This window comes from Canis lupus, chromosome 2, assembly GCF_048164855.1.
Source record: "Canis lupus baileyi chromosome 2, mCanLup2.hap1, whole genome shotgun sequence".
Classification (NCBI taxonomy): Eukaryota; Metazoa; Chordata; class Mammalia; order Carnivora; family Canidae; genus Canis; species Canis lupus.
The window spans coordinates 27,956,770-27,974,940 of NC_132839.1; the positions used below are offsets into that span (position 1 = coordinate 27,956,770).

Consider the following 18,171-nt stretch of genomic DNA (forward strand, 5'->3'; position numbering starts at 1 on the left):
TAAATAAAACCTCACCTCTTTTGGAATTTAGAGGCTCCCCAGTGGAGGCTGATATAACTGGTTTGATATTTGCAAAAGATAATAATTTTCAGAGCTGACCACAGCTATTTAAAATCTGTGTAAATGGCAAAGCAAACGTTACTGAATATTGGTAATTAAACTGCAATCAGTGGTGCCTGATGGAAAGAGGAGGCGGAAAGCAGCATCCACGCAAGGGGGGCCCTGGAGTAAACCAGGTGGCCCCGGGAGCTTGCGTGATACAGGACATCAGTGAAGCGCCAGGCTGGAGGGCTGGGAGATAAGTGCTGTAATGATGTGCTGCAGCGCCAGGAGGAGTCAGCTTTCAGGACCTGGTAACCAAACGTCTTGGAGCTCCCAGGGAAGGGAGTTCAGGCCCAGTAGGGCCTGGAGATAAGGGATGCTACTGGGAGGAGGAGGCATCTCAGTTAGGTTTTCAAACCTTGACTTCCTAGGGGTGGTGTTTCTTGCCAGACTCAAGGTTGAAAGGCTGGAAGATGTCATAAAAAGAGGCTACATTGAGTGGAAACTGTCATTTAAAAATGACTACAGGGCTATCTAGAATCCCTTTTTTAAAAAAGATTTTATTTATCCCCGAGAGACACAGAGAGAGAGGCAGAGACACAGGCAAGGGGAGAAGCAGGCTCCATGCAGGGAGCCCGATGCGGGACTTGATCCCAGGGCCCCAGGATCACCACCTGAGCTGAAAGCAGCTGCTCAACCACTGAGCCACCCAGGTGTCCCCCTCCCCCTGTTTGAGGTTTAATTAAAGTGAGCATGAGTGGGGGAGGGCGGCAGAGGGAGAGGGAGAAGCAGTCTCCCTGATGAGCAGGGAGTCCCATACCAGGACCCTGGGATCATGACTTGACCCATAGGTAGATGCTTATTAACCCACTGAGCCGTCTGGGCACCCGTCCTTTTTTTTTTTTTTTTTAAAGATTTTATTTATTTATTCATGAGAGAGAGAGACAGAGAGGCAGAGACCCAGGCAGAGGGAGAAGCAGGTTCCATGTAGGGAGCCTGACATGGGACTTGATCCCAGGTCTCCAGGATCAAACCCCGGGCTGAAGGCTGTGCTAAACTGCTGAGTCACCCAGGCATCTCTACCCCTCCCCCCATCCTTTTTTTAAAAGGTTTTATTTTTAAGTAATCTCTACACCCAGTATGGGGCTCAAACTCACGTCCCCCAGATAAAGAGTTGCATGCTCTCCTGACTGATCAGCTGAGTGCCTCAGGAATATCTAGAGCCCTTGGTAGGAAGCCTCAAGATGCACAGTATGAGCTTCACACATTTTCACTGTAAGTCCCAAGATTGCTTGGGATTGGGGTTAATTTTTTGGTAAGGTACTAGAAGGCTGATTGCACTACCTCCTCACCTAACCAGGAGCCAACTGGCCCTACCCTCCCTGCCCCAACACATACTTGTTTAGGGTGCCCTCATGCTGGCCTCTACACTCAGTTTCTTGTTCTCTGTCCCAGGTCCTACGTCTGGGGCACTCACTCTGAGTATGTTTTGTTTTTGCTGTCGTAGTTTGAAGGAAGGGCTCAAACGTAACCTTTCCAACTGAGGCTCCTCTTTCTCCAGATGCCCCTTCTGTTGTACTCAGGCATTATTGCTGTGAAGAAGTGTCACAAGTTGGACCCCATGCATAGGTTCCCCACTGGCTCTTTGTATGGGTCCATCCCTCCTGAGACTCCCTAAAGCCTGGTCTTTGGATAGGCCCACCCTCTGACACCCCTTTAGCCGCAGCCTCCACAAACTATTCCTTAATTCCCTCCTTGGTCTCTAGATTTTGGCTGAAATTGTTATTTTGTTGGCTTCAAATCCAAACTGTCTAGTGAGGCAGGATCCTGGAGTTAATCAGCTTAAGTTCCCTTGTCATATATAAAAGGGAAACTGAGAGGCAGAGAGCCTGTTTTTGTGATTCCCCCTGCCCCCAATCTCAAGAACCCTCTCCTTGGGCTTTCCTTGCTAGAGTACTGGGAGAGGCAGGTTCATAATCATTTTTCCCCCTGGGATTGTTGGGAGTAAGGTCCTTCGGTGTGGTACAAGGATAAGCTGGATGACTTGCCTCATTATTAGGAAGTATTTGTGCTATAAAATGGTCCTGGCTATTTTGGTTTTAACTGTGCTTATGAGGAAAATATTATTTAAATGATTAGGAACTTGGGTATAAAATTGGAAAACCTAAGAATCTTTATTAAATGTCAAATAACTTGCTAATTTGAAATGAAATATTCATGGAATAGGGCAGACCGTGTGGAAATAAGTACAAGGCTGGTAGCCAGAAAACTTTTAAACTGGGAGTTGGGAGTTGGCAAATCAAGGTATCTGGGGTTTTTTTGTGTCTTCTTTGCTACCTTTTTTTGAGAAAGGAGGACAAGTTAAAGTAAATGGAGGAGTATACAAGCTTTGGGAGTCCGGCCACTCCCTCACCTATCAGCTAGAAGTTTTCATGGCTCTGCTTTGGAGGGTGTGTCAAGGCCTCCCCCCAGTTCATACGACTGTGGTCTCCCTTGGGAGCTATGAGTCACAAGTTACACTGTGCTTGGAAGCATAATTGAACTTCACACAAAGGGTGGGAATAGTCATGAGATCTCCCAAGGGCCCTGGGAGGGAGCAGAATCAGTCTCCAACAGGAATGTCTGTACGTGTTCCCTAGAGATTTTCTTTGATCTAGGGGAGTTTGGCCAGTTCCCAAAGCAGCTGAAGCAGGTGTGGAGGGCCACCTGCATTTTGAATCATTCTGCCAATATGGAAGAAGCCCTGGGCATGGCAGTGATGGAGGGGAAGCATTTTTTTGTTTGTCACAGTAACAAGCCACTGCCGGCTTCTTTGGAGCGGGGAGTAGAGATAGTAAACAGGCTATGACTTGTCTATACGGTGACGTCCCAACCAAATGCCATCAGTCTTCCTTCCTTGCCCTACAAGAAGCAGTGGGTGAAAGTTGCTTGCACTTTAGCTCTGGAAAGCACTCTAGTTCTGCGTAATCCAGGAATTGTTGAGCAACATGTCTTGCACTCACCAAACAGATGAGTCTGAGTAATAGAATGTGGACAAGAAGAATTTCCTAGGCTTTTAAGGAGTCTGGAAAAACAATGTTTCCTTGGTAATTCCAAGAAGAGTATTTTGTGGGCAAAGGCCATGACCGAATTATAACCATATTTGATAGTAGCATGTACTTCTAGAAGTCCTCTTTCATTAATGATGAACTGAATACAAAAATATATGTATTTTTAAATTAAATCCAATTAATTAACATATAGTGTATTATTAGTTTTAGAGGTAGAGTTCAGTGATTCATCAGCTGCATGTAACACCCAGTGCTCATTACATCCCGTGCCCCCCTCAATGCCCATCTCCCAACCCCCTCCCCCTCCATCAATCCTCAGTTTCCTGTGATTAAGAGTCTTTTATGGTTTGTCTCCCTTTCTGATTTCATCGCGTTTTATTTTTCCCTCCCTTTCCCTATGATCCTGTCTTGTTTGTTAAATTCCACAAATGAGTGAGATCATATAATTATCTTTTTCTGATTGACTTACTTTGCTTAGCATATTACCCTCTAGCTCCGCCCTCATAGTTGCAAATGGCAAGATCCCATTCTTTTTGATGGCTGAGTAATTGAATACACGTGTTTAGAAATAAGAACAAAAGCTTCCCCATTTCATGCTCTGATGATGGAAGTAAAGTGGCAGTGGCCAGAATCAAAAGTTTTTTTCTTGAAACCATTTTATTCCAAAGAATTTACAAAAGTGCAGTATTTATTCTAACTCTTTTAAATAAGGAATATCATCTTTCAGGTAAAAAATGCAGATAATTGATCTCTAGAAGTTACACTTTCCTCCACAGATACGATACAGCATATTTTTATTTTATTTTAAAGATTTTATTTGTTCATGAGAGACACACAGAGAGGCAGAGACACAGGCAGAGGGAGAAGCAGGCTCCCTGCAGGGAGCCCGATGTGGGACCCCATCCCAGGACCCCAGGATCCTGCCCCGAGCCCTCCAGGCATCCCAGTACAGCATATTAAATCATAATTCACATGCAGAAAATACAGCATGCACTTACATGGAGGAGCAAAGTGTATGTGTTTGGGAAGTAGCTCTAAAATTCCTCTGATGGGGCTCCAAGTCAGGAAGCGAGGGTGCTTGGGCCTCAGTCAGCATCCATCTGTTCAGAGCAGAAATGAAAGTGATGCTATTGGCCTGGAGTGGCCCACAAAAGAAGCAGTGCACTTGGATCCCAGAGGACCTTTTTGTGAGGAAGGCTTTTTATTGTTTATTTGCATTTTATTGATCTCTCCTCCTCCAGAAAGAGGATGAGAATAAGTGGAGAAGGCTGTGTCGCCTCATGGGGTTTTTTTGGTTGAAATGAGTCTGCTAATTCCTGCTTCTCCAGTGGCCACACCCCCGCCTCCAGGCTGGCACTTAGGATGCTAGAGGCTGGGGATTGTCCTCTTTTTCACTGAGTGCCCCAGGGCTTAGAACAGGGCCTTGACACATGGCAGGCCTTCAGTAAATATTTGCTAAATGAATTTATAGGGTTAGCTGGAACCCTGAGTATTGTATATATTTGTTTGCTTAAAATGTCCCCCTTTTTCCCCCTAGAGGAAATACCTTTTTTACCCCCCTGTAAGCCAGATTTGATAATATTTTACCTCTCTGGATATAAGGAGAATGGTGGGAAGAATTTTTTTTTTTTTTTCTAATCACACTGACAGCTACTCTTGAATTTCCAAACAGAAAACTTTGTTCTGCCAAAAGCTGATAACCATAGTAAATAATTGTGACCTTTGTTTTTCATGTCCTTTTTTTTTTTTTAAATGCTGTCTCTGGGTTCTTCTGTTGGTTTTGATTCCATCTAAGTGAGACTCCTCAAAAGTTGGGGAAAGATAAAAGGGAAATCAGAAAATCCTTTCGGCCTGGTGTTTGAGGGAGGAGAGGTAAAAACCAAGATAATAGGACCAAACATATCTTACTTCTTTATCAACAAACTTCTCTTTGCTTAAAATGATCTAATGCAATCCACAGAAAAAGACAACTATAGAATTGGTCAATTTTGGAATTAAGTGGGATATTGACAGACTACTTTTAAGGAGCCAGAACTGGAGTGAGCCTCCCATTAGAGCACTGGCTAAGCGTCCCAGCCTTTCCTTTGATAGGATGTAACGTGTGTGTTTATTCCTTAGCTTGACATCGACGACAAGGTCAAGTTCTGATGCTCTGCAAGGGCGATACGCAGCTCCAGAACTGGAAGTAAGTTCATTTCCTTCTCTTACCCTGCTTCATCTCTGAAGACCTATTTCTATTTCAGGAAGGCTCTTTATGTGTGTTGCATCTTTATGGAGCTGCATTCCATGATCCCGTTTTTCTCCTCAGGAAAAGAATACATTTTTTGTGCAGAAAAAAACAATGTCCCAAGTATCTACAAGATACGATGGGATTAAAATGAATCTTTGCTTTTCCTCCAACAACATTAGCCTCTAGTGTGGCTGCCCATCTTCCACCAGAGGCCTGGGTAGCTTTGTCAGGCTGCTGACTGCTCTTTTCTTCTGTCATAATGGAATGTGTGTGTGTGTGTGGGGGGGGGTGTTTTAACTTCTAGTCCATTCTTCTGTGTCCTTCATGTATAGCATGACCATGAGATTATGTGTAATCGGTGCATTGCAGAAGGAAAAGGATGGACAAGGAAGGAACAAGCATCTGCTCCGTGCCACACCACTGAGCATTGTCTATATATTAGCTTGCTTGCTTGCTTATTTAGAAATTATTTATTTATTTGAGAGAGAGCAGAGTGAGGGAGAGAGCATGAGCACGGGTAAGGGGCAGAGGGAGAAGCAGACTCCCCGCTAAGCAGGGACTCCCAGACGTGGGACTCGATCCCAGGACACTGATCATGACCTGAGCTGGAGGCAGATGCTTAACCAACTAAGCCACCCAGGCGCCCCTACACATTAGCTTATCTAAGTGCATCAGTACCATCAGGTGGGTACTTCACTGGGTGAAGAATTGGGAACAGGAGGTGTTCAGAGAATCAGAGTGGTAAGCAGATGCCTATCGGTCAGCAGGATGTCTGTGATTTCCTTACTTGTGCAAGTCTTCTGCTGGGGCCCTCGGTGGGACATCCACTGAGGTCAGGCAAGGTCTAATCACATGGAGGCAGCCAGGAAAAGACTGAGCCCTGACCCCAAGAACGGAAGGAACAGGAGATTCCAGTGATGACTGAGACTTAGAGCACTTGCCACATGCCAGGCACTGTTCAAAGCACTATTTTTGTGATTTCGTTGCATCCTCATAAAAACCCAGTAAGGGTTTTATCTCTGTTTTACAGAGGAGGGAGACAGAAAAGTTAGTGATGCTTCTGATTTGCTGGCATGTGGACTGTGCACTCTGGCTCCAGAGTCCGTGTGGCCCGAGTGCTGCTGCCCGAGAGCTGAGCTGCTGGCTCCTGGCCCTGCTGCGCACCTGGCCTGGCCCCCGGCCCCAGGCCCCATCCTCCAGCTCTCCCTGTGTCTGTCCAGATATGGGCACCCTTCTCTGCAGCTGGGTCTCTGGGCATGGCCTTTCCTGCACCTGAGCTGGAGATGGTGACAGCTATGAAGGGTTGTCAGTCTGCCAGCAGCATTCAACAGCTCTTTCTGTCACTTAAAAAAGGAGAAAGCTCTGCTGAGGCTGAATAGGTTTACTGCCTCGCACACAGAAGAGGGGCTCTAGAAGGCAGGCGTTTGTTCTCCCCACGGCGGGTAGCCACCTGCTGAGGCCGTGTGCCATGGCTTCAATATCCCTATTGTGTCGAGTGCAGGCTCAAAGAACAGCAAGTCTCTAAGTTAGATTTGAGAGGATGTTTTCCTTCTCATTCTAAGGAAAATGTCCCAGTGTTTCCTTCTGAACTGGAGAGCATGTAAAACGGAAGTTGGTTTGCTCTCCTCGCATCAGGTTTCACAGGCTATACCTTTGAAAGAGTTAGTAGTTTCTTATGCTAAGTTAGGCTTTAGAGGAACAAGGACCCCAGGATACGGTGTCTTGAGCCCACTGAATGGTTAGTGAGTCTTGGACTGTGTCATTTGGTCCAAGATCTGTCAAGGCCATTCCCTGTGTTACCAGTTTCCCTGATGTAGTAGGCAGACGGGCGTGGCCTTGAGGTGTGCAAGTGGGATGAAGGCTTGAGCTCCTCTATCCTTGTCCCCGGTTCTGTGTACTTTCTGCTAAAAATACTGTCAGCCAGAAAGTGCCAAGGACCCAGTACTCCGCAGCTGGTCTTGCTACGTGTAATGTTTCTTACTCTGTTGACCAGAGCCCTTCTGGAGTCATGCATTAATTTTTCATAATCCAATTTTTATTAGTTGTTTTTTTTTAAAGATTTATTTATTTATTCATTCATTCATTCATTCATTCATTCATTCATGAGAGGCACACAGAGAGAGGCAGAGACACAGGCAGAGGGAGAAGCAGGCTCCCTGCGGGGAGTCTGATGTGGGACTCGATCCCAGGACCTCAGGGTCATGACCTGATCCAAAGGCAGATGCTCAACCGCTGAGCCACCCAGGCGTCCCTAGTTAATTGTTTTGAGTAGATCAGGAACATGGTACAGAATTAAAAACTGCCAAAGACTCTTCAGAGGAAAGGATCCCATCCATCTATCCCAGACCCCGCCACCCCTGCCTCCATAGAGGCAGACAGTTCGGCAGCCTGATGTTATAGGAAATGTAGGTGGGCTGCCTGCTTCCAGAGCCCTTAGCTTTACCGTTTCTGATTCTGCTAGCTCCACTGTCTCCTAGACATCACATGCTACCTATTGCTGCTTGTGAATCGTGGACCTTGGAGTTTCCATCCTGCGTGTTTTTTAAAAGGTTTTATTTATTTGACAGAGAGAGAGAGAGGGAGCACAGCAGGGGGAGTGGCAGGGAGAGGGAGAAGGAGGCTCCCCGTGGAGCAGGGAGCCTGATGCAGAACTCGATCCCTGGACCCTGAGCCCAAGGCAGATGCCTAACCCACTGAGCCACCCAGGTGCCTCCTCCTCCCCCAACTCCTGTATTTATGTTCCAGCTCTGTCACTAAACTAGCACTTCAGGCCAGTTATTTATCCTGCCTGCCCTCAGCTTTCTCAATTGCAAAGAGGATGATAATCCAGCAAGTAGAGCAAGTCATCACCCAGAATGAGTTAGTGAGAGTGAGGACCCATCTCATTCCCCTTTTGTAATCAGGTTGTGTTTTCCAGAAGCAGCTGCCAAGGCAGAGTTGACTTGCGTGGTATCTATTAGGGAGAACACAGGTGGAGGGGAAGGAGGCAACTCTGGCCTGAGAGTGAAGTTGAAGGGTACCCTAGGCTGGGCGAAGCCTCTATGGGTCCTTTCGGTGCTCCAGAGCAGTATGACCCATCAGAGCTGTCGCCAAGGGTCAAAGGCTGCGCCTTCATCCCTCTGCCATGAGCAGTCCTTCAGTGTGGGTGGCCCAGGAAGGCTTGCTGTCCGGCAGGGCACAGTGTTTAGGAGGGAAAGGCTGGGGGCCGCTCTCCGCATTCCAAGTAGCACCTTGAAGGGGATCTCGGCGGCCCACGTCCCTGTCGCAGCAGAGCACTTGGAAGGACAGATGCTTAGTGAAATCCTTTGGACCAGATAAGATGAGCGCAGTTCAGAGCCCTGCCTACAGTCACACGGCAAGGCTTGGCATGTCACATGGGTGGCCACTGGGGCTTGACTGACGTGGAGGTAGAAAAGCCACCTGACGTTGTTGGGTTTGCTCTTCCAGGTAGCCCGGTGTTGTTTTTGCTTCGGCCCGGATGGAGAGGGTAAGTAGAGAACTTGAATGGTAAGAGGAAATTTTTATTCCAAAGGTGGTTTATTGTTGACCTCCTTTTCACGCTCTTCCTGAATGATTGCTGGGTTTTATCTGTTCGTGTTGGCGCTCTGGCTGGCAAGAATCAGTTTCTGTTTTGGCCTATATGTAAGTCGAATTATACAGTGAGATTTAGAGAAGGACAAAGTACAGTTTTCAAAAGAATGAAAATTTAGAAAATTTCTTGCAACTTTCTTTTCTTGGATTGGAGCGTCCAGGGGCTTGAGAACTTTTGGCATGCTCGCTCACTTCCCTCTGAGCTTACCCTAGGTTTTCTGTGTATAAGGGCTCTCTTCTGCTCTGTTCAAAGAATGTGATGTTACATAATTCATCCTGTTGAGGACATTTCTGTGGTTGGGTGGGGGTTTTATGCTGAGAGTGTAGATGAAGTTGTCCGAGAGTACAAATGGCTTTGGACATCTTTTCTACTCAACAGCTCCTGGGATTGTAATGAGTGAGTGTGGCTTTGCTAAAGTGGCAGGCATGCATATGTTCACTCACAGGGCTTGTGTTCACTTTGTGCTTCACAGACACTGAGGAGCAGCAGAATGTGAAGGAAGGACCGCGGGTCATTTATGATGAGAAGAGAGGCACCGTCTATAGCTATTCCTATTTCCACTTTGTGTTCTTTTTGGCTTCCCTCTATGTGATGATGACCGTCACCAGCTGGTTCAAGTGAGTGGCTCATTGTCTTAGACATTTTAGAGGGGATAGTCATTAGAAAATCAAATTAAGTCCTATTCTTTAAGTGCTGAGACCCACTGGGTCGCAGATCCCATCTCCTGGAGTCAGTGAAACTCTTCTCCAAGTCCTGCTATGCTCACCTACACAGAAACAGTCCTGGGGTCTCAACAGTCTGTGGGCATGCTTTTAACCCTGGGACTTGGTAGTGCTCACTTGCTTAATGCAACTTTAATAAAATGAAAGGTTGGGAGTGGGAGGTGGGGTGCTGGCTGGCTCAGTCAGTAGGGTATACGACCCTTGACCTTGGGTTAATTTGAACTCCTCGTTGGGTGGAAAATTTTTACTTTAAAAATAAAGTCTTCTGGGAAACAAACAAAGGGTTGAGGAAGGGGAGGAGGGTGGTGGGTTGGGGTAACTGGGTAATGGGCACTGAGGAGGGCACTTGATGGGATGAGCACTGGGTGTTCTATTTGTTGGCAAATTGAATTTAAATAAAACATTTTTTAAATAAAATCTTGGAAAAAAATAAAAAGGTTAACTGCTTATGGGCGGTCTTGAGGAACATAGTATAAGTAATGGAGGGAGAACTTGGAATTCTTAAGCAGTCACCTGCTTTTAAGAGAAAATACCATTTTTTCTATTTTGCATTTTGTTTGCCTTTTTATTTTACACTTTTATTACAAAAGTTTGTTTTACACTTTTATTACAAAAGTTTAAGGTTTTGTTTATTTGAGAAAGAGAGAGAGAACACGAGCTGGTGGGGAGGGGCAGAAGGAGAAACAGACTCCCCGCTGAGCAGGGAGCCCTATGCGGGGCTCATTCCCAGGATCCAGGGATCCCAGGATCATGACCCGAGCTGAAGACAAATGCTTAAATGGCTGAGCCACCCAGGCACCCCTGAAACATCTTTTTTAAAAATACTAATGTGGCAATAGGGGTAAGTAGCCCCCCGCCCCCACCCCAAGCCCCACAGCCGGTGCTAATGTGGTATGTAAAACTCCGAATACACACAGGATAGACATTTAGGCTCACTGTGCTTTGTTTTATCCATTCATGCAGCAACTATCTGAGGGGCTCCTGTGTGCCTCACTGCTGTAAGTGGCAGGCTTATAATCTAATGGAGGAGACAGACCATGATCCAAATAAAATACCCTGTGGCAGATTGCACTATTGGGGAGAAAGATGAGGAAGAGGAATGCAGAGTACCAGGTGGGGTTTGGAGATGGTGGAGATAGCAGAAGGCTTCACTGGGGAGATTTTTCCAGAATATGATTTTTCCCTTCTTCTAAGGGAGAAGAGAGGAGGGAGCTTCTAATGTATCCATAATGGTTCTAATGCTTTGATGATTCCTGGAAAGTTTTGGTGTGGAAAACTTATAGGATGGAGGGAGCCATAATTAATAAGGCAGAAAATAACAGATGCTGTCGAGAATGTGGGAAAAATTAGAACCCTTTACAAAACCTCCTGCTAGGATTGTAAAATGGTGCAACCACTTTGGAAAAACATTTTGGCAATTCCTCAAAATGTTAAGCCACAGTTGTAGTATGATCTGGCTGTTCTAATCCTGGGTAAATACCCAACAGGGGCAAAAGTATGTCCACACACAAGCTTCTACACACATTCATAGCAGCATCACTTACAACAGCCAAAAAATAGAAACCACCCAAATGTCTATTAGCTGATGAATGGATAAACAAAATGTGCTGTCTCCACGCAATGGAATATTACTCAGCAATAAAAAGGAATCAAGTATTGGGCCATGCAACAACATGGCCTTAAAAACCTAAATAAACCTTAAAAACCAGTCATACGAGGCCACATGATTCCATTCCTATGGAATGCCTAGAATAGGCAAATCCACAGAGATAGAAAGTAGATTAGTGGATGCCAGGCTCTGGGAGGAAGTGGGCAAATGGCGTGAGCTGTATCTGAATCGAGCTGTTGGGAAAAAACAAAACCAAGAGAGGCTGGAGGGGACGGGAGCCAGGGAGACGCCTGCTGGAGGGGACCTTCTCCCCGCCTGTTCTCTTCCTGCTCTGACACAGTTGGGTCTCGTTTCCACAGCTATGAAAGTGCCAACATTGAAACCTTCTTCAGTGGAAGCTGGTCCATCTTCTGGGTCAAGATGGCGTCCTGCTGGATGTGTGTGCTGTTGTACCTGGGGACCCTGGTCGCTCCCCTCTGCTGTCCCTCTCGGCAGTTCTCCGTGTGACGGGGATCCAAGCAGGCCTGCAGCCTGGAAGTGATGTCCTTTGAGCAAGTGTCCCAGGGGTCCGAGCAGGGACTGGTGCTTTGTGAAAAGCTGTCATCCTCTGGCTGGTTTGAGTGGGTCTGAAAAAGGCTTTCAGGGGGGAAAAAAATCACCTGATTAGCTTTTGAATTCGGAAAATCAAAAAGAAATAACCATGTTAACCCAAAAGAATTGAGAATTTTCAACCAAGCGGATCCTGAATGATGATATAGTTTGTGTTGTTGTATCTTAGCCCTAAAAACTGGAATAGAAATTAACTAGTATTTACCTCCTGTATGTTTTCACCAAAACAGAGTTTGAGGCATGACAGGGATAAATCTTACCTTGTCATTCTTATCCTTCAAATAGAAAAACTTGCCAAAATCTTGAGCCCTCAGCCCGGGGCGGAATGCAGACCCCTCTCACACACCTCGGCCAGGAGCCTCATCCCCAGCGGGCTCTGCAGATGGCACTTGTCCTGCAGGCTCCTTGCTCATTTGGTATATTTATAGGGTACAAGAGGAAGCACCTGCTTTTAACTCCACCCTTGTGCTGTTTCCTCCTGGCCCCCACATGTTTCCCTTTGGAGCTGTGATGCTGGGAATCATAGCTTCACTCTTCTGTCCTGGCCCTTCCCAGAGGTTCTCCTCATCCTTCCCAGGCTCGAACATCTTTGCTATAATGTGAAAAAGCACAATTTACCATCACTACCATGTGGTCCCCCATTGTATTATTACTGCCCGATCCGAGTTACTGCAATAATTGTGACTCCTTTTGTGGTGTTATTCATGTGATTATAGAACAGTATTCATGTTGTCTTTGCCTGAGTGACAGAGGGCTATAGTTCTTCCTTGTTTGTGCTATTAATATTAATAACACTCTAGGACCTTACCCAAAAAGTCGCTTCTTCACGGAAGCCTGCTGCACCCTTCTTTTAGTTATAAAAGTCAGCCGGCGTCTCAACCACCTTGAGGCCTTTGAAATTGTAAAAGCAAAAGGGCTCTTGTTTCCCGGATCTGGAGTGTGGCCACAGCGTTCATATCCACGGTGGTGTGCTGGAGTGGATCGGCCGGGGGAGGAGCCCAGGCAGCACTTCACCCTGGGCTGACCAGATAAGGCCTATCATACAAGTTGTAGAAGTGGCCAGATATACTTAGAAGAAACGGTGGGGGTGGGGGGGAGGGTATTTAATTAAGCCATAAACAACATCCATGGAGATTTCCAAAAGTATGTACTTGTAATAGGCATAAGAGATTTGTCTTGAGGCGGCTGCCCAAGAGATGACTGTGTTCAGTGGTGACGTGTCCTCGGTCAGTGAAGAGTTTTCTCGGTGGAAAGTCTGTTAGAGACCCCAGTTGAGACCTGCTGGGGATGCTCCTTTGAGTGTCTCCTGTAGGGTAGAAAGGGTCCTCTGGAGCTCGCTGGCACAGGGGTCTGTGTGTGTCCTACTGAGCTGGGCAGCACTGGCTTCCCATGTGCCAAAATGCTGGTGTAGGGAATTAGTCAAATTCTTCATTTCTACTCCTTTGCCCCCCTCCCGGGAAAATAAGCAGGGAAATAAATTCTGGGGACATATTACTCTAGAATCTTGCCTTATTTATAATGTTTGAGCTTCTGTTTCTAAAGGCACTCGTGTATGGGCGAGAGCCTTGTTTTGTAACCTTTATTCAATTTCTTTTTTGAGGCCAAGAAGCTCTGAGCTTGGTGGTTGAAAGGTCCTCTGGTGTCACACAATGGATAGCCACCACGAGCGGCCCCTGTTAAGCCAGTGGGACTGGGAACTCTGTGGGTCGGGGACAGAAGCTGCCTCAGTGGCTGTGCAGTGACGCAGGGCTCTGGGTAAGCTGGGATGGGCTTCAGGAAAGACCATGAGAAGAGTAGATCGAGAGCTGGGCTGCTGGCTTCCTAGTGTTTTCTTCCTGCTAGGCTCTGGCTGGTCTGGGCAGCCAGCTCTGTGACTTTAGAAGTGGCCCCCAGGGCAGGTCACACAGGCCAGCTGACAAGGCTCCTGTTCCTTGGCTGGCCTCTGTTGGCGGGCTTCCCCTGCAGAAAGCAGCTCAGGGAAACGGAAAGGAAAGGACGTTCATTGCCAGTGACAGGGCCCTCGGAGCTTCTCTTCGGCTGGCCCAGCCGGCAGCTTAAAATTTGGTTTGTGTCCCAAAGTTCTTCTTGAAGTTTAGTCTGACTCAAGAGGAAGAGTTGCGGTCACTCTGATTTTTATTCTTAACTGAGAATTTAAGAAAGTTTATCTGAATGACGAGGGAGAGGTGAATATACTCTAACAACTGAGGGCATAGAAAGAAGTTGACTCTAATGATTATTAATTGTAATGAACAATTCTCAGGTGATGAGTCCATGTTTGTGGGTTTAAAGAACCTACATTCTTGTGCTATTGTGATTTAATAAACTGGAAAAATTGTGCCAATTGCTTTGAGTTGCTGTAATGATGGTGTTCATTTGATAAATTCACTGATCTCTTTTTAAAATAATTTTGCTTCCTACAACTTTTTGTACATGATTTTGAAAAAGTACATTCCCAGTAGCTGCTGGTCAGACTCCTTTAGCAACGCAAGTGCAAGAAGTTTTTAAAGAACTCTATGTGTATGTTTCTTCTGTGCTATTCCTTCAGTGTGGGAATGTTTTCCCTTCTTGTTTTCATGAATAAAAACACTAAGTGGGGGAAGGGATTCTTCTGGGAATGTTGCTGTAGACCTAGATGTGTCATCTGACTAGAAATTTGTCTGTCAAAAACTTTCGGAAACCCGAATTTGTCCTTACTGGGTTGAGTTTTTGTGATACTGGTTGGTTGGGTTTGCTTTTGTCCTCTTGGCTTCTTGGGAAATGGCTTGAAAGAATTGTTCCCCAGAGGTGTTGGGGGTTCTTTCGTGGAGTAGATGGACTGTGTGCATGTGGGCTGTTGGAAGGTGGGGTTACTAGAGATTTGGGGTTCTGGTGCCTATCAGGACTAGCCAATGGTTGGGTCCCCACACCTCATTTTCTATTTCCAGTTCCTCAGAGGATCCTTCATTCCGGATGACCTTTGTGTAGTGCTAATCCGCACCCCCACCCCATATCATCCCCCTCTGCCTATTTAAGATTGTATACTTATTTAATTTTAGCCAGAAGTTTATCATCATTGGTGCTTCATGTAACCCTGCAAAGGGAATTCCAGAGTCTGTGTTTAAGTCACCTTGGCTTTATTCTCCTTTGACTGCCTTTCTAAGTAGCATTTCATTTTGGTGTACATTTGTGTTCTATTCCTCTTGGAAATGAGAGCAGTTTTAACCTGTAACTAAGAAGGATGTGACCTTGGGCTAAGACCCTGCCTGTCTGGAGAGATCCCTGGGTCCTCCTTAATCAGGGACAGTGCAGTAGTCACTGAGCTCGTGGAATTCTTTGTAGGATACTCTCCTAATCGAAGTAATAACTCCCTCTGCTTTGTTCTTAAGGCCACCGTGTTTCCCGCCATCTTTAAGATGCGTGTAAAGCCTTACACACTCAGCCAGTGCTGCATTTCCGGCCGAGCTGGGCTCTCTCATGCTGGACCTGCCTTCCAGAGCTAGAGAGCCACTTATACACATCCTTCAAACTAATGCTGGTCGCTCTAAGGATTGTTATCTTTTTAAGATTTTCTTCCTCAGTAAATCACTTACAGAGGCATTCATTTTGAAAGGGGGAAATACTTGGCTTTTGCCAAAGAAGGTATTTTGTTTCTGTTTAAGCAAAATGCCTTCGGAAGAACTTAACTGGGTAAGGTAGATAAAAAATGCGTATGTCCACATCCACTTCTGTAGGAGTTTAATCATAGTTATGTGAGTAAAATGATGAACAACTCTTTAAGGTAATCCTCTGGGTGAAGGATCCTGGGAAATTCTCTCAGGTAAAGAAAGTTTGCAACAGATGTATAATATATGTCTTGAGAGTTATTTATGAGAAATTTAAGAGGATTGTTTTGCTTTTCTATATTAAAGATTTAAGGTTTTTTTTTTTTAACTTTGCAAAAAAACACAAATTCTACAAAAGTTTTATAATTGTAACATTGTTAATTCTTAGAACTTTTTCGAAACAATTACCTGTAGCCAAATTATGTGGTTATGTTTTGCTCTGCTAGGATTTGAAATGTAATATGTGTGGTAAATTTACTGTTTGAAATTTATAATAGTCTTGGATATGGTTAGAGTTTTGGTAACTTTTTAAAAAATTGTTCCTTCTTCTAGTCACAAAGGCAACTGTGGGTTTATATTTGTTTTTTGAATGCTCATTTTTCTATGAAGCGTCTGAAGTTGACCAGTCTTTTCCTATGTAGAAAACTCAAAACTTGTTAACTCTGTACTTTAATAAAATTTAAAATGGAAAACTCCGTTGCTGCTGTTGTTGCTGCTGCTGTTTTCATTTTTTGGGGTGTTTTTTTTTTTTTGTAATTTAAAGTCCTCCTGGTAGTGTTTTCCGAAGATTGGTTGCCTTCAGATGTTAATCATTTTTCTCTCAAGCTCATAAAATCTTTTCTGATACTTGAGAATGAAAATATAAACATGAAAACTCAACTCTTGTTTCCTTCACCTCTGGAAGCTTCTGTGAACTGCTTCCTTTTTCTGATTCTTCGACTGGTGTTACACTATCTTAAATATGAGAAATAGAGTAGGTCTCTAAGGAAAGTAGTAGAAGTCTTCCAAAGATTTGGCTTTCCTAGACCTTTTGTATTTTCCTTGAAAATGTAGGTTTGAGTGGGATGGCATTGTGTCATTAGACCAATTTGGGAAGAATGGACATTATAACATTAAGTCCTCTGATCTAGGGTTATTTTTCATTCATGTTGGTTTTTAAAATTTTCTTTAGTAGCCTGGTATAGTATTTCTACTTTTATTAAAATATCTTTGTGTGAAATTTAATCTTGATTCTTCTAGTCCTTTTATTATTAAATATCCAGTTTCCTGAATGTTTAAATTATGCATAGCACATAATGTAAAATTGACATCTTAGCCATTTCAAAGAGTACGGTCAGTGGTGTTAAGGAAACTCCTGCTGTTGTGCAACCAAGCTGCAGAGCTCTGCTCATCTTGCAAAGCTGAAGCTCTGTACCCATTAGACTGCAACTTCCTACCAGCCTCCGAACACCACTATTCTACTTTCTGTCTCTGTGAATTTATCATTTGCTTCGTTTTGACCCTTTTGCTTCTTCCCACATAGATGCTGATCCTGTTCAGGTCTTCTGGCTCACTTGTACTTTGGGGTTCACAACCCACTTTTTGTTGCAATGTTGTCCATGTGGTTTTGGTTGTGCTAATTATTCTGCTTTTATGGGGGGAATTCAGGAATATCTAAAATCTCTGCTTCTGTCATTGCCATCATTTCTTCCATTCACTCTTGAATTGAACCCATTGCACCGTGGCTTTACACACACCTTTTCCCTGAAACTGCTTTTTCAAGTCATTGATAACCTCCGCGTTGCAGAATCTGTTGTTCTCATCTTATTTGGTTTATCAGAAGCACTTGAAAGTATTAACTAAATTACCTTCTTCACATTTCACTGGTATTTATACACATCCCATGTTTTGAAAGGAATTGTCTGGTATAGTTTTCTTGTCCCTGTTCCCATTGTACTTAAGATCAGAAAAGGCAGATAACTTCTCAGTTCCCAAGCCTCTGCACTCACAGATCCACACCTAAGGAACCACCCCTGGGAGCATTGTCTACAAGTGGACATGACTCCATTCTTAACTCAGCACCACTTTCTGGATCATCCTTTCATCTTCCATAAGGCCTGATTTGCAGCTAAATAGTTTGCTCAGGCTGCTTCTAGCCCATAATGACTGGGAGTCAGTGACTTTAGTTAGAATGAAACTGTCTCAATGTAAACTGGTGCTGCTTTTATTGAGTTCTTTTAAAAACATTGTATTCTGTGTGACTCTTAATGGGATTCACTAGGTCAGATAAAAACTATCTCCATTAATCTTTTCCAGATATACCTTCTCTACTTTCAGCTGCAGGTCCGAGTGCTGTGTGAAAATACTCTTATTCCTGCAGAAGCCTTTTGTGTAGCCAAGAGGATGTGAGAATCACTCCCTTAAATCTTTCTGAGGTCTTAGCAGAGAGGGCTTTACCTTGACCCCACATTTTACTAGTGGCATCTGAGAAATGATAAGTAGCTAATAAAATAGTGCTGTTGAAAATATTTCATTGAATGTGTTCAGATGTGTTGTTAAATGAAAAATAATTTAGAGAACTGTTACAGTGCAACCCAAGTCCTGTGTGTATCTGAACTGTTAAAGAAGAAAATTATCCTGACACTCGTTAAAACAGCAAGGAAGATTTTATTCGGGACTTTTGCCATTAGAGTTTTACAGCAGGACAGAGATCAGGCTGTTAAAAACGACTGTAGGTCTAGAATGGAGTTGTTCACG

At 44.6% G+C, this 18,171-nt stretch overlaps 1 protein-coding gene across 3 annotated transcripts in view; it reads left to right on the forward strand.

The window, feature by feature from the left end:
* SERINC5 (serine incorporator 5) overlaps nt 1-16,130 on the forward strand; it is a 106,626-nt gene extending 90,496 nt beyond the window's left edge. For all 3 annotated transcript variants that reach the window (XM_072793588.1, XM_072793598.1, XM_072793605.1), the window contains 4 exons: nt 5,211-5,277; nt 8,770-8,809; nt 9,387-9,531; nt 11,605-16,130. In XM_072793588.1, the coding sequence (XP_072649689.1) occupies nt 5,211-5,277; nt 8,770-8,809; nt 9,387-9,531; nt 11,605-11,752 (400 nt within the window). In that variant the 3' untranslated portion in view covers nt 11,753-16,130. The remainder of the gene's footprint in view (nt 1-5,210; nt 5,278-8,769; nt 8,810-9,386; nt 9,532-11,604) is intronic.
* Nucleotides 16,131-18,171: the final 2,041 nt, after the last annotated feature.